At 33.9% G+C, this 13,327-nt stretch overlaps 1 protein-coding gene across 9 annotated transcripts in view; it reads right to left on the bottom strand.

Annotated features, from left to right (window-relative positions):
- Window positions 1-308: 308 nt before the first annotated feature.
- CEP57L1 (centrosomal protein 57 like 1) overlaps window positions 309-13,327 on the bottom strand; it is a 57,067-nt gene continuing 44,048 nt past the window's right edge. Inside the window, exons 6-13 of one of the 9 annotated variants that reach the window (XM_067011578.1) lie at window positions 11,429-11,545; window positions 10,198-10,275; window positions 9,622-9,708; window positions 5,029-5,106; window positions 4,671-4,912; window positions 3,506-3,650; window positions 1,128-1,378; window positions 309-367 (exon numbers count right to left, since the gene is read on the bottom strand). In XM_067011578.1, coding sequence (XP_066867679.1) covers window positions 1,160-1,378; window positions 3,506-3,650; window positions 4,671-4,912; window positions 5,029-5,106; window positions 9,622-9,708; window positions 10,198-10,275; window positions 11,429-11,545 — 966 coding nt within the window. In that variant the 3' untranslated portion in view covers window positions 309-367; window positions 1,128-1,159. Of the gene's footprint in view, window positions 368-430; window positions 1,379-2,511; window positions 2,604-3,505; window positions 3,651-4,670; window positions 4,913-5,028; window positions 5,107-9,621; window positions 9,709-10,197; window positions 10,276-11,428; window positions 11,546-13,327 lie in introns of those variants that run through there. The other 8 variants (XM_067011577.1, XM_067011579.1, XM_067011582.1 and 5 more) reach the window with 8 other exon arrangements.

Raw genomic sequence — 13,327 nt, 5'->3', positions numbered from 1 at the left:
CTTCTAACAGCACCTCTTCTCTCAATGAGACTGAATCATAGTTTTCCTCCTCCCCCAACAGAGGGTCCACAATTACCCTCTTACACACACTTTTTGGGATTTCCTAGGAGGATATAAAGACTGTCTTTTAAAAAATTACTTTTCCTAGCTCCCCAAGATGTTGATCTTTTTATTCTTTCACACCTATAGCTTGAACACCCTCCCAGCTGTAGATAAAGATGTACCTCCCAATCTGTGCCTTTGGAATCACCATCTCTTAAACTGCTACCCTATCTTCTGAGCTCCTCACTTCTGTTATGCCTTTTCTGTCAGTCTTCTAGTTCTACTTCAGTTGATGACTCCAGTTCTCTAGTTGCCCCAAAGGATTCTGATGAGAAACCAAATAAGTTCAGAAGAGTTGTACTAGTTTCCATAGGCTTCTGGAAAGATAGGTCAACAAATGTAAATTTATTAAAAAACATATATGTACAATGAAATCTCTTATGGTACCACTAATCAAAATATCAAAAATATAGTTATAAAGGAGTAAGATCAAAAAAAACCAAAGCTAGATTTGTAAAAGAGAATGGGAATAGCAGAGAAAGGCTTCCACAGCTAAGTTATTGTCATCTAAAAATTAAGTAATTATGGGTTCCTATTTGTAATTGTCACATAAAAACTTGGGCTAAAGGCCTCTTCCCAAAGCTTTTCCTTTCAAAAAAAGAAAAACATTTCCCAGCTCTAAAACAAGATAGGGAGGAAGCACCAGGAAAGTAAAAAAAGACCCTTCTGTTAATTTTATATTGGTTCTTAAGGTTCCAAGCCTACTAAATGAAAAAGTGTTATGGCACTTTTATCTCAAATTTAACTCAATTTTCAATATCATCAGTCTAGTATAATTTTTTTAATTTAGCTTAAGGTATCTGCAAAGTGAACAATGTTTCTAACACATGGTGAGATTAGATACTTCAGTCAATAAGAAAAACAAGAAAGCAATCATTTATTATTTGGGGCTCTTAGGAGGTCATTAGGCACTAATTTTAAAATACTACAATTTTGACACTTTATAGAGGCTAGAAACATAATTCAAAATTTCATAAAGGTATATTAAATTAAAACCACTTTAGATAGTTCAAGATCTCACTGACAAAGTTCATTTAAGGTGACAGTTTTTACTGTGTTACTGTTCCCACATGATATCATCTCTTCTCAATTTCATTTGAAGATTATGGACTCGTATTGGACGAAAGTTGCTGTTCTTTTGAGGAGAGTTAGTTAGCAAACATTTTCTGGGGCTATTTTTTATGTTCTTTGATCCTTTACAGTTGCTATCTTCTTTCTGAATAGCTGAAGCTTCACTCATCTTCAAATTCTGAACTTTTTGCTGCAGTTTGTGGACCTGGAGAGAAAAAAATCTAACATTTTAGTCAAAAATATACTTAAAATATACCTTACAATAAATGGATTGGATTGACGGTTTAAAGATTATGTGAAATTAAAAAGTTCGGTAAGTTTTTATGTATTGAATACCTATTAAATGCCTAACACTGTGCTAGTTAGACAGAAATATAATGAATAAAACAATCTTTGCTTTCAAGGAGTTTACTGCTCTTATTAGTGAAATAAAAGCATATATGTGACAACTAGAGAATAATTCAAGCCACAATAACTTTGAGTAGGACAAAAAGTGTATATCTGAGAAGGCTAAAAGTAGGACAAGATCAATGTGGGCTGGAAAAGCTGAGAGGAAGGAATGTTTATGTAAGATATGAAATGGGAAAAATCTGGAGAACAGGGAGGTGAGAGAAGGACCTTTCAGGTGACATTAACAACAAGCGAAGATTTGGTGCTGGAAATGAACATCAAGTTTATAGAGTCTATATATATATATATTTTTTTTTTAAATTTAAAGTATTCATGAATTTAAAGTACTACTGAATGCCAGTTTAAAAAAAAAGGCAAAGGAATAACTTTATCTCTTTGAGGAGTATCTAGTAACAATTGGGTAGACAGAATTAAATAAAACAAAACTCATAAACTAGTCAAAACCCATCTCTTCCAAGTCCAGTCCATTACTCAATCTTTTAAAAAATTTTTAGTATTTATTTATTTATTTTGGCCAGGCCACACGGCTTAGCTCCCCAATCATGGATCCAACCTGTGCCCCCTGCAATGGAAGCACAGAATCCTAACCACTGGACCACCAGGGAATTCCCTCCATTACTTAATCTATTTCACTTAAGCACAGCCTAATTTGTAGAGCTGGTCTAGACATTGGCTAAGTATCTGGTGTTCTATTTGTCCAAAAATGCTTGAAAATTTATACTTCTATAGTTATTATGGAATATAAATAATACTTTTCAAAATATTATTTATGTACACACTTCCTAAATTTAAAAAATGACTATTCTTCTATTCCTTCCAAGTTTCTCTTGTGTGATTCTAAGAAAGTATACAAGTTATATAATCTTCACCCTAACACAATCATACAAAAAATTTACTTACTATAGACTTAAAAGCCAGTAAAGTGAAAATGTTTGCTTCAAAATTTCATTTCCTTCTTTCTTTCTTTATTGGCCATAGAAGAGTAAAGGCAGTAAAATTCTGCATTCTTTATTACTTTCCTATAAAAGTGGGGAAGGCTTAATTGTGAGGTTAATATATCACCAAATTATAAGAATGCTGATTATTCCACAGGCAGACAGCTACATGATATGACCTGAGGGTTCCTGGAAAGATTCCCTCTGCTTTCTGTTCCAGTAGCATAATCATACTAAGAATGGAGTCATTGTCTTGGGATAAAATAGTCCATGATTTTTTTCATTAAGATATTAAAACTGTTATGTCATTCTTAGCTGTTAAGAATTTACACACAAGGATAGAGTCCCCCTCATCACCCCTCTAGAGCTAGCTGAGCACAGGTCCCCAGGGAATGAAACACAGCATAGCTTGTTCTGGGAAACTGGAATTAGCAGTTTTAGAGTTGGGGTACTGCTTCAGAAGCCAGGTTTATATATGCATTAGACACCTGTTGACATAAGGGGCTTCATTAAGGCATTAGGGGAGAGAGGGATAAGGGGAAAGAATGCTAAAAGGATAACTGGGAGAGCTGTAAAGCAAATCTAGCCTACCTCTTAATTTTCCCAAAGTTATTTTTGAATACATAACTAAACTTTTTCTGTTTTTGGCCACACCATGAGGCTTGCACGATCTTAGTTCTCCAACCAGGGATTGAACCTGGGCCCCAGCAATGAAAGGGCCAAGCCCTAACCACTGGACCACCAGGGAATTTCCCATAACTAAACTTCCTTGTTTCCTTTTCTTTGTATTATCTTGAAGAGTTACATAGGAGGCCATGTTATTTCAATGGACAGATGACTCTATAATAAGCCTAAGGGATTCCTATCTATCATCTTTTCTCTAAGCCACACATACAGGCCTCAAATTTGGAAGGTCATACAGAGATATAACACTGAATCCAGATACATTATCTTTTCATTAAAATCTTTTACTAAAGCCTTCTTACACTGTCTTGATGCTTCATTAGTTTAGAAATTTGTTCTCCTTTTATTTCCATTTTCTTGACTAAATGTTCTAGTTCACATTCTATGTTTTCACAGACTGATTGGCTTTCAGTTTCTTTCATTTGATTCAGCAGGTCTTGGTACTCCCTATGAAAGAAAAGCAAATATCAAGCACTATTACAGTTTATAGTATATGTCTGTCACAATTAGACAATATTCTGTTCAATCGTAAATTTTAATCAGAGTTAAATATTAAACTTCAAAGACAGTCTCTTTCTGTAGGGTTATCAAATTAAATCTATTGTAATTATAAATAGGCTCTTATGATTTGAGATTAGATACATTTAGAAATATCTTAGACTTAGGATCTTAAAGAATCTTAAAAAAAAAGGTCTGAATTCTTGATGTTCACAGTTAAATGTAGTAAAATATTCTGATGTCCTCAGCCAGAGGCATTAAGGGACTCTTTTTCATTCCAAGTTTGGAATTCTTAATGTAGAATCTGTGGAAGAATTCCAGCTATAGAAGTATTTGCCTGAGAAATCCCTAGATTTGGTGATAGCCTATTCAAAGAAACACTGCCAATAGAACTAGTTATATCTTCTACAGAGGTCTTAGTTCAACTAGCTGGCCACCCAAATCACATATTTTCTGGAATTTTTGTTGAATATATACTTAAACTTGAAGCTTAAAATATATATCCCACACAGTAATCTTGTTTACTATGGATGCTTCAAACTTGTAATGCAAACCAGCCAGAATCTAAAACAAGAAATTGCTTTCCTATTTGTCTAATGAAATCATTCATTTAACTAAAAAGATTATAAAAAACAAAAGGAGAATCTGTCTTATAAAAGCATTTGTGAGTTACAATTTAAGGTCACCAGACCCCATTTGTTAGAATGACAGAAATATATGTCTATCAGTTCAGATTTTGGGAATACAGATACACTTTAAATTGGAAAAAGTAGTAATTACACATAGATAATTAAAATGCAATTTAAATACAACAAATATAATGAAAAATCAATGACAACAAATCTGCAGATCAAAATAAATCCAAATGGCTAAGTAAGACTTATAGAATTTATAAGTGGCATTGTTTGAAAGACTGAGAAGAAAAAAAGATACCTAAATATCTTGCTACTTCTTCCAATAAATACTTACATAGTCATTTGGTCCAGCTCATCTTGCATTGCCATCAAAAGTTCAGACAAATTGTTACAAATGGAAATGGACTTTTCTGAGTCAGAAGGTACAGCTTCACATTGAGAAGTTTTTCTAGAAGGCTTGTAGAGACATCTAGGTTCAGAAACTTCAGCCAGTTTCTGAAGGATATGTGGCCTGTAATGTTGCATTGTCTGCAGGTTTTGTGTACTTGCATTCCTGGAATGGCCTGCACTGGCAGACTTTGGGGGAAAAGAAATAGCTGAGAACGATTTTAAATAACTGATGGCATTTAAATAGCACTTACAACAAAGCCTGCGTTTATCTGAACAAGTATCCTCATTTTTCCCCCTCTCACCTTCTCAGCCACAATAGGCAGTGATCCAAACTTTGAATAAATTTGCTGAGGTGGTCCTCTCTTTAAACATTTAGTTTTCTAAATATCGACAAGGGAAAAAGTAAACAAAAAAATATTTTAAAAGACATTTATCAAATGCAACATTATTAGCCATTAGGAAAATTCAAGTTACAATGAAACATCACTATACACCTATTACAACAGCCAAAAAAAAAAAAAGTGACACCACCAAATGCTGGCAAGGATGTGGAGAAACCAGATCACTAATATGCACAAAATAATTCAGCCACTTTGGAAGACAGTTTGGAAGTTTCTTATAAAACTAAACATGTAGTTATCGTATGATTCAGCAATTGCACTTTTAGACATTTATCCCAGAAAAATGAAAACTTATGTTCACACAAAAACCCGTATACAAATGTTTATAACTGCTTTATTTGTGACAGCCTAAAACTGAAAACAATACAAATATCCTCAATACGTAAATGGTTAAACTGTGGCACATCCATAACATGGAATACTACACAGAAACTTTAAAAAATGTATTAATACTTGGGTGGATTGCAAGGGAATTGGCTGAGCAAAAAAAGCCTCTCAAAAGGTTACATACTGGGCTTCCGTGTTGGCAGAGTGATTAAGAATCCACCTGCCAATGCAGGGGACATGGGTTCGAGCCCTGGTCACGGAAGATCCCATACACCACGGAGCAACTAAGCCCGTGCGCCACAACTACTAAGCCCACGTGCCACAAGTACTGAGGCCCATGTGCCTAGAGCCCATGTTCCTCAACAAGAGAAGCCACAGCAATAAGCCCACACACCACAATGAAGAGTAGTCCCCACTCGCCACAACTAGAGAAAAGCCCGCGTGCAGCAACGAAGACCCAATGCAGCCAAAAATAAATAATTTTTTTTAAAAAAATGGTTACATACTGTATGATTACATTTATATAGCATTCATGAAATAAAATTATAGAGATGGTAAACAGATTAGAAACTGCTAAGGGTTAGGGAGGAGGATGATGTGTAACTATAAAGGGATGGCATGAAGAAACCTTATAGAGGTGGAATAGTTCTGTATCTTCATTGTGGTGATGGTTACACGAATATACACATGTGATAAAACTATATAAAACTACATATACTAACACACACACACATACACACACAACTAAGTGAACAAAAAACTGTTGAAATCTCCATAAGTTCTGTGTATTGTATCAATTTCAATTTCCTGGACTTTATACTATATTTATGAAATATGTTACCATTGGGGAAAACTGGTTGAAGACACATGGGACCTCCCTTTATATTTTTTTGTTATCTCCTGTGAATATATAATTTTTCAAAATAAAAAGTGAAAACCAAAAATAGACACTTATGGTTAGGATATGGAACAATGGTAACTGCTGTTTGGAACATAAACTGGTCCAACCACTTTAGACATTATCTCCTAAAGCTAAGGTGCATAACACTTATGGTCCAGTATCTTAGAGAAACTCCTGAACACATACACCAAGAGGTATGTACAAGAAAGTTCTTAACAGTGTTTTTTATAATAACAAAAAGTGAGAAACAAACCAAATGATCACTGAAAGGAGAAAGGAAAAAAATATTTTTAGCAATAAAAAGCAGCGAACCATAGGTATATGCATCAATTGGAAGAACCTCATAAACTTAATGCTGAGTGGAAAAAGAAAGCTGCTGAAAAATGCAAACAGAATAAGTCCATTTACATAAAGTTCAAAGCATAAACCTAAAAAATGTATTTTTTAGGAATACTTATTTGGTAAAGTAATTTTTTAAAGAAAAGCCAGAGAATGATAAAAGCAAAATCAGAATTGTGGTTAATCCTTGGACGGAGGGAATATAATTTAGGAGAGATATATGCTGGGGCTTAACAGTGCTGGTAATGTTCTATTTCTTAAGCTGGGTGGTGAGTATACCAAGTGCTAATTTCATTATTATCCTTCGAGCAGACATTTTTTGTTATATATACTCCTTCATGAAACATTTTTAAAAAGACACTGCTAAACTCCATTCTTAAAAGTAAATGATTTCACTATTTTTGTAGGAAGGATTGAACTAGGGTGACCAATTGTCTCAATTTGCCCATGATACAGGATTTTCAGTACTAAAACCAGGAAAGTCACAGGCAAACTGGGGTGAATTGGTCACTCTAGTTAACACTTCAGCAAGAGAATAATCAATAAACTGAGCATATTCCATAATGAAAACAAAATATTCCCAACTCTAAATGAAAATTTAGATATCTTAACTATTATAAACATTCAATTTTTTCTTCTGAAAATTAAAGAAATAAAATGGCTTAGAGGTAGAGAAATCACAAGTTTGTGAGTCAGTTCTTATTCACTCAGAGTTGCTTGGTGACCCTGGACAATCATTCAAGCTCTGTACTTTAGGAATGGTAATTTCAAGTAATGGAAAACAATGGTCTGGTCTAAGGCTATTTCAAGCAGTTATAATTAAGAGTAAAAAAAAAATGAATTCTTTTAGTTACTATATTGAATGAGATCTCTGATTGATTATAGTCTAACCTTTTAAGAGAATAATGAAAACATCACAGGAAAGGCCTCCATCATCTTGCTTACCACATTCAAACAGCCTGATTCTTTACTTCCAAGCTCACCTTTTACTGTTGTCGCTTACCATCTAGAAGTATAGCTCTAATCATTTGCCTACAAGCCTTCAATGGTTCCCAATGTTTTATAGAATAAAAGTTCAAATTCTTAACATGGCATTGAAGATCAGTCATATCACCTCAAGCTATATTTTCAATTTCAGTCTCATATGACACCAACTCACACCCAGTACTGGACAATTATTTATGGTTTCATGGAAAAACCAACTATACTCTCAGACTGTAAAACACTTCTCATCTCTATCAATACTTAATAATTTTCCAAGGCTGCCTTTAATGCTGTTTCTTGCATGACCCCTTCACATATTCTTTATCTGTACAGCACCACAATACTTCGTTTATACCTCCATTAAGTTTTTATTATACTCTGTTTTATATTTGTATATTTATCTGCTTCTCTGTAAATTCCTGTGTTATTTATCTTTTTACTACCTAAAGGTACTAGTCTATGTAAATCAAGATGTCTGAGTTGAATGAACTACATCCAGGATATGGAGTAAGTGTCAGTGAGACAAGCAGGACTCTCATAGAGGTCTCAAAATCAGATCCTACCTTCAGCAAGCAACTAAGTGTCCCTGCCATCTTTAAAGGGAGGCATTATTACAGGCAGATCCTATGAACTTGGGACTTGAACTAACTACTTTTTTAAAGTGATTTTGCTGTTAATTACTTTTTCTTTTCTTCCAGCAGCTACCTTTTCTTTCCTTCACTTCTTTTACCTTGTTTCTCCCTGTACCTTATTAAAAATTTTTTTCCACTAACTCATCAAAGGATGCCATAAAACACAAATATAAAAATAAGTCAATAATTTTTCCACTTGCAAATTACTTATAGTGATTTTCTATTTGGCTTTGCAGCTTCTAATCTTACTGTAGAGACAAGACATAAAACATACTTGAGGAAGGAAATAAGCTAAAAAATTGACATAAATTGCATTGGGAAAATGTTTTTCATTACTGTATTTTGCAAATTCTTTGAAAGAAAAAATCTGTGAAAAATGCAGCCGAACTATTGAATAGTAAATCTTATTTATGGAATAAATGACTAGCTAAAGTTAAGTATAACGTTTCCTCCAATATCATATCCATAGGGTGAGCCTATGGCAGTGGCCAGAACTTGCAAATAGCATGCTTGGTTCCCACAGCAAAGAACACACACAAACACTACATGCATATTGAGTAAACAGTAATGATGGTCATTAAAACTATAATTTCAGAATCATAAGATTAAAAGGGATTAACATTTTCTTTCTTACCATTATAAATAAGAAAGTTTAATATAATAAACCCAAAACATCAACTCATCTAAACAAAATATTATTGGTAAATCTATAAAGTACTCATTCCCTAATCTTTATTTTTAGGCAAATATAAAGGCTATGAGCACAGAAAAAAATAAATAATTTACCTAGAGAAATGACTATAATTATAATACTATAATTTATAATGCAATATAATTTAATACTATATCTTTGTCTTTTTATTGTGCATATATTATACAAAATTTCTTCCAGGATCTATTGTGTTTGTCAGTATCTATTATGTTTACTTCCTCTTTCGTAAAGTATCCAAAATACATTTCTCTAACAGTTTAGTACTAGGAAAATGTCTTTCTAGAAAAACTGGAAGGCTTATTGTTATTTCACAAAGATAGATGTACTGCCCATTATATGCTCCTTTTTGCTTTGGCTGTTAAGCAAACTCAGAGCTAGGTTTTGCACTCAACTGCTGTTACTTTCTTTAACCTAGGTTTTATGGAATTTTCTGTCCTCACACCCCAAACCATCATTACTTGACTCATGTTTTTATGCCCATTTCAGAGCATTGTCTTGTATTATAAATCTCTTCAAATTTTTTTGGAAATGGATAGGTATAAATATTAAAAGGGTGAAGAAATAAGTATTAGCAAGATAAGAATAAAGTGTTTGCATACCTTTGAAGATTTCTTCTTTTCCTTGGAGCGCTTTGGATTTGATACTGAAGACATCAAAATTCTACTGATTTCAAGTCCAGTTTGAAGCTACAATATTGAAAAAAAATGTATTAAATTGATTTTTAACAAGTTTCTTCTTCTTCAAAAACATTATAATGAGGGATCAGATCTCAATTTATAAAGACAAAATGTTTTTTGAGGAAGAAAACCCCAAATACTATTTTTTGTGTGTAAAAGTTACAAGGTCTACTGGTAATTACAATCATTTTCTGTTTTTAAGAGAATGAATTATTTTATATATCTCAAACTGAAAACAATCTATAGCAGGAATTCTTTCAACTGAGAATATATATATGTTTGCCAGAATTTCAAAAGACCAAAAGATCTCTTGGCAATACATCCAAGTATATGAATATCCTGGCTGACTTATTGAGAACTTCAGTATTATAGCAAAATGAGACAAAAAATAACAAGCTAGGAAGCAGAAATTAGAGTCTAGAATACAGGCTTCAGTTAATAAAGTACAATAAAACGTACATGATTTAAATGTGATAGATGATACAGTGCTCTATTTACCTGAGAAGCTTTGTCTTGAAAGAGCTTACGCTGATGTTCTTCTTCCTTTAGTTTTTCCTCTAAATGTTTAATCTTGCCCTGCAAAAGAATAAAAAATCTGGTATTATTATACAAAAACTAGAGCCAAATATCTTATATTCCTTGCGGTACGCGGGCCTCTCACTGTTGTGGCCTCTCCCGTTGCGGAGCACAGACTCTGGACGCGCAGGCCCAGCAGCCATGGCTCACGGGCCCAGCCACTCCGCGGCACGTGGGATCTTCCCAGACCGGGGCACAAACCCGTGTCCCCTGCATCGGCAGGCGGACTCTCAACCACTGCGCCACCAGGGAAGCCCTAGGGTATTGATTCTTAATAGTTTGGTAAATTAAAGCAGAAAGTAAGAAAAAGGAATGGCAAAAGATGCTAAGTTTTTCTTGGCTTTCTTCCTATGCTTCTTTACCTGCTATTATATACAAGAAGAACAAAGGAAAAGCAAAGAATGTATATGCATAGGCTCTTTTAACTTTCATCAACAAGATCATAATAATGAAAATTTGGGAGGTTCTAAAGGTCTAGAAGGTCAAACAATTATAGTCTTGGGTCTCAATGTTTCATTCAAAATATAGACAAATTACAACAAACGTCTATTTATGCTGTACTTAGGGAAACAACAGTAATATACATGAAATGATATGATTTGACTCAGACCACGTATATACTGTATAACCTTATACACATAAGTATTTCACCTTATATACACGGTGTAGTTTAGAATAGGAAGACAGTACTATTTCAAAGCGTGAGCTTCCTGAGTGTTGGAAAACTCAAGGAAGGCTTCACAGAGGAAGCAGGACTGGGAGAAATTCCTATGAAATGGATAGGATTTGGCTGGAAAAGGAGAGGGCATTTCAGGACAGGATCTAGAATAGGCTTAACTTAATTGTAAGTGGTGAAAGGCAATCTTTTCAATTTACCTTTAGGTAAATTACTTAACAAATGAAAATGTTCTGCCATTGCAGAAGAAACCAAAACTACAATTTCACATCAAAAGGCAAGCTCATTCATGCTGTGATAGAATACATTAACTTTTCATCTCTATAGGCAGGAATTCATATCTGGATTACTAAAAGTTGTTAATGAACTTTTACTTTTAATCTAATTTTAGTGCATATTCACATACAGTGTAATTATGCTTAATACTAAAGATTTATTCCTGGCATCACCACTTCAAAGAAACAAGTAGAAGCTTACCTCAGCAGTTTTCTGAGTTGTTGTAAGTTTAAAACATTCTTTTTCTAAGACATCAAGCTTTTCAAGTTTTGCTTGCAGCTTCATATGATCCTGCTCTTTTTCCCTTTGAAGCTGGGCCTGGAAAGGAAAAAAAACAAAATCTAAGTTTGGCAAGTGATGCCAATGGCTCAAGAGTAATACAATTTCTGAGAATTCAAAGCACATATAAATCTGTCATAAGAAACACGCACATACTTTAGGTGCTTATTAGCAAAAAACAAGAAAATAAAATATTTTTAAAAAACAAACACATAATGTGTAAAAAAAAGATATTAGATCAATGGAACAAAGTCTTCTATGTATCTTTATACAGTATTTCTACTATGGAAAACACCATCAGTGAAATGTGTATTAAATAAATAAAGGTGTTATTCACAAGGTTACCAAACCAGTCACTGATTTACCCCCTCTCTAACTATAACATAGAAAAGTAACTATCAGAGGAATAAAACATACAGTGAACGATCTTTTATTAACTTAAAACTGCTCTAAAAAAATAGTCTATTAAAAAACAAAAAACTGAAACAACCAATAAACAGAGTCTTGGTGACCTGTGGTCTAACATTCAATTGGAGTTACAGAACGAGAGGAGAGAGAAGTCAGACAAGGATAATTATTTGAAGGATAATGGCTAAAAATGTTCCAATTTTGATGAAAAATATTAACTGACATATTCAAGAATCTAAAACAAACAAAAAAATAACCCAAGCAGAATAAATACAAAGAAAACCCCATTTGGGCACATTATCAAATGGTTGAAAACCAGTGATAAAAGGGAAAAAAAGCAGCCTGAGAAATAACACATGATGCACAGAGGAATGAAGATAACAATTCTCATTAGAAACTATGAAATCCAGAGGACAAGTGAGAGAACAGCTTTAATGTGCTAAAAGAAAAAAAGCATCAACTAGAATTCTATATCCAGTGAAACTATCCTCCACCAATGATGGTGAAATAAAGCCTTTTCCAGACAAATACATGCTAAGAGAATTCCCAGCATAGTTTTAAAAGAAGTACTTCAGACTAAACAAAATAACACTAGATGAAAAATGGAGTCTACATAAAGAAATAAAAAGCACTGGGAATCGTAAAATTGTGGATAAATGTCTCCTTGTTTCTTAATTTTCTTTAAAGGAAAACTGATCAGTTAAAGCAGAAACAAAAACAATGTATTGTGCGTTATATAACATACGTAGAAACAAAATGTATGAAAACTGTAGCACAAAGGGAGATAAGTGGAAGCATACTGTGGTAAGGATCTAATATTACATGTGAAATGTTTTAATACTAATTCATGGCAGACTGTGGTAAGTTAAGAATACATATTTTAACCTGTAGAGCAGGTGCTAAAAAGGAGAAGGAGAAGGGAAAAAGTACAAGAAGTCAATAGAATATAAGAAGAAACCACTAGAGAACTTAAAAAATATTTTTAGCTGAAAGATAATGAAAATATAAAATATCAAAATCTGTGGGATGCAAGTAAAGCAATGTTTACAGGGAACGTGATAGTTTTAATCACAAGATATAACATTTAAAAAGAAATAATAGAAGTTTTAAAATCAATAATCTCAGTTTCGGGCTTCCCTGGTGGCGCAGTGGTTGAGAATCTGCCTGCCGATGCAGGGGACACGGGTTCATGCCCCGGTCCGGGAAGATCCCACATGCCACGGAGCGGCTGGGCCTGTGAGCCACGGCCGCTGAGCCTGCGCGTCTGGAGCCTGTGCTCCGCAACGGGAGAGGCCACAACAGTGAGAGGCCCGCGTACCACAAAATAATAATAATAATAATAATAACCTCAGTTTCTAACATACAAAGGTAGGGAAAAAATAGCAAATTAAACCCTACATAAATAGAAGGAAG

The sequence above is a fragment of the Kogia breviceps genome, chromosome 13 (genome assembly GCF_026419965.1).
Source record: "Kogia breviceps isolate mKogBre1 chromosome 13, mKogBre1 haplotype 1, whole genome shotgun sequence".
Taxonomy (NCBI): Eukaryota; Metazoa; Chordata; class Mammalia; order Artiodactyla; family Physeteridae; genus Kogia; species Kogia breviceps.
Note: the sequence above shows the minus strand (reverse complement) of the source record. Positions and strands in the feature narration are given on the sequence as shown.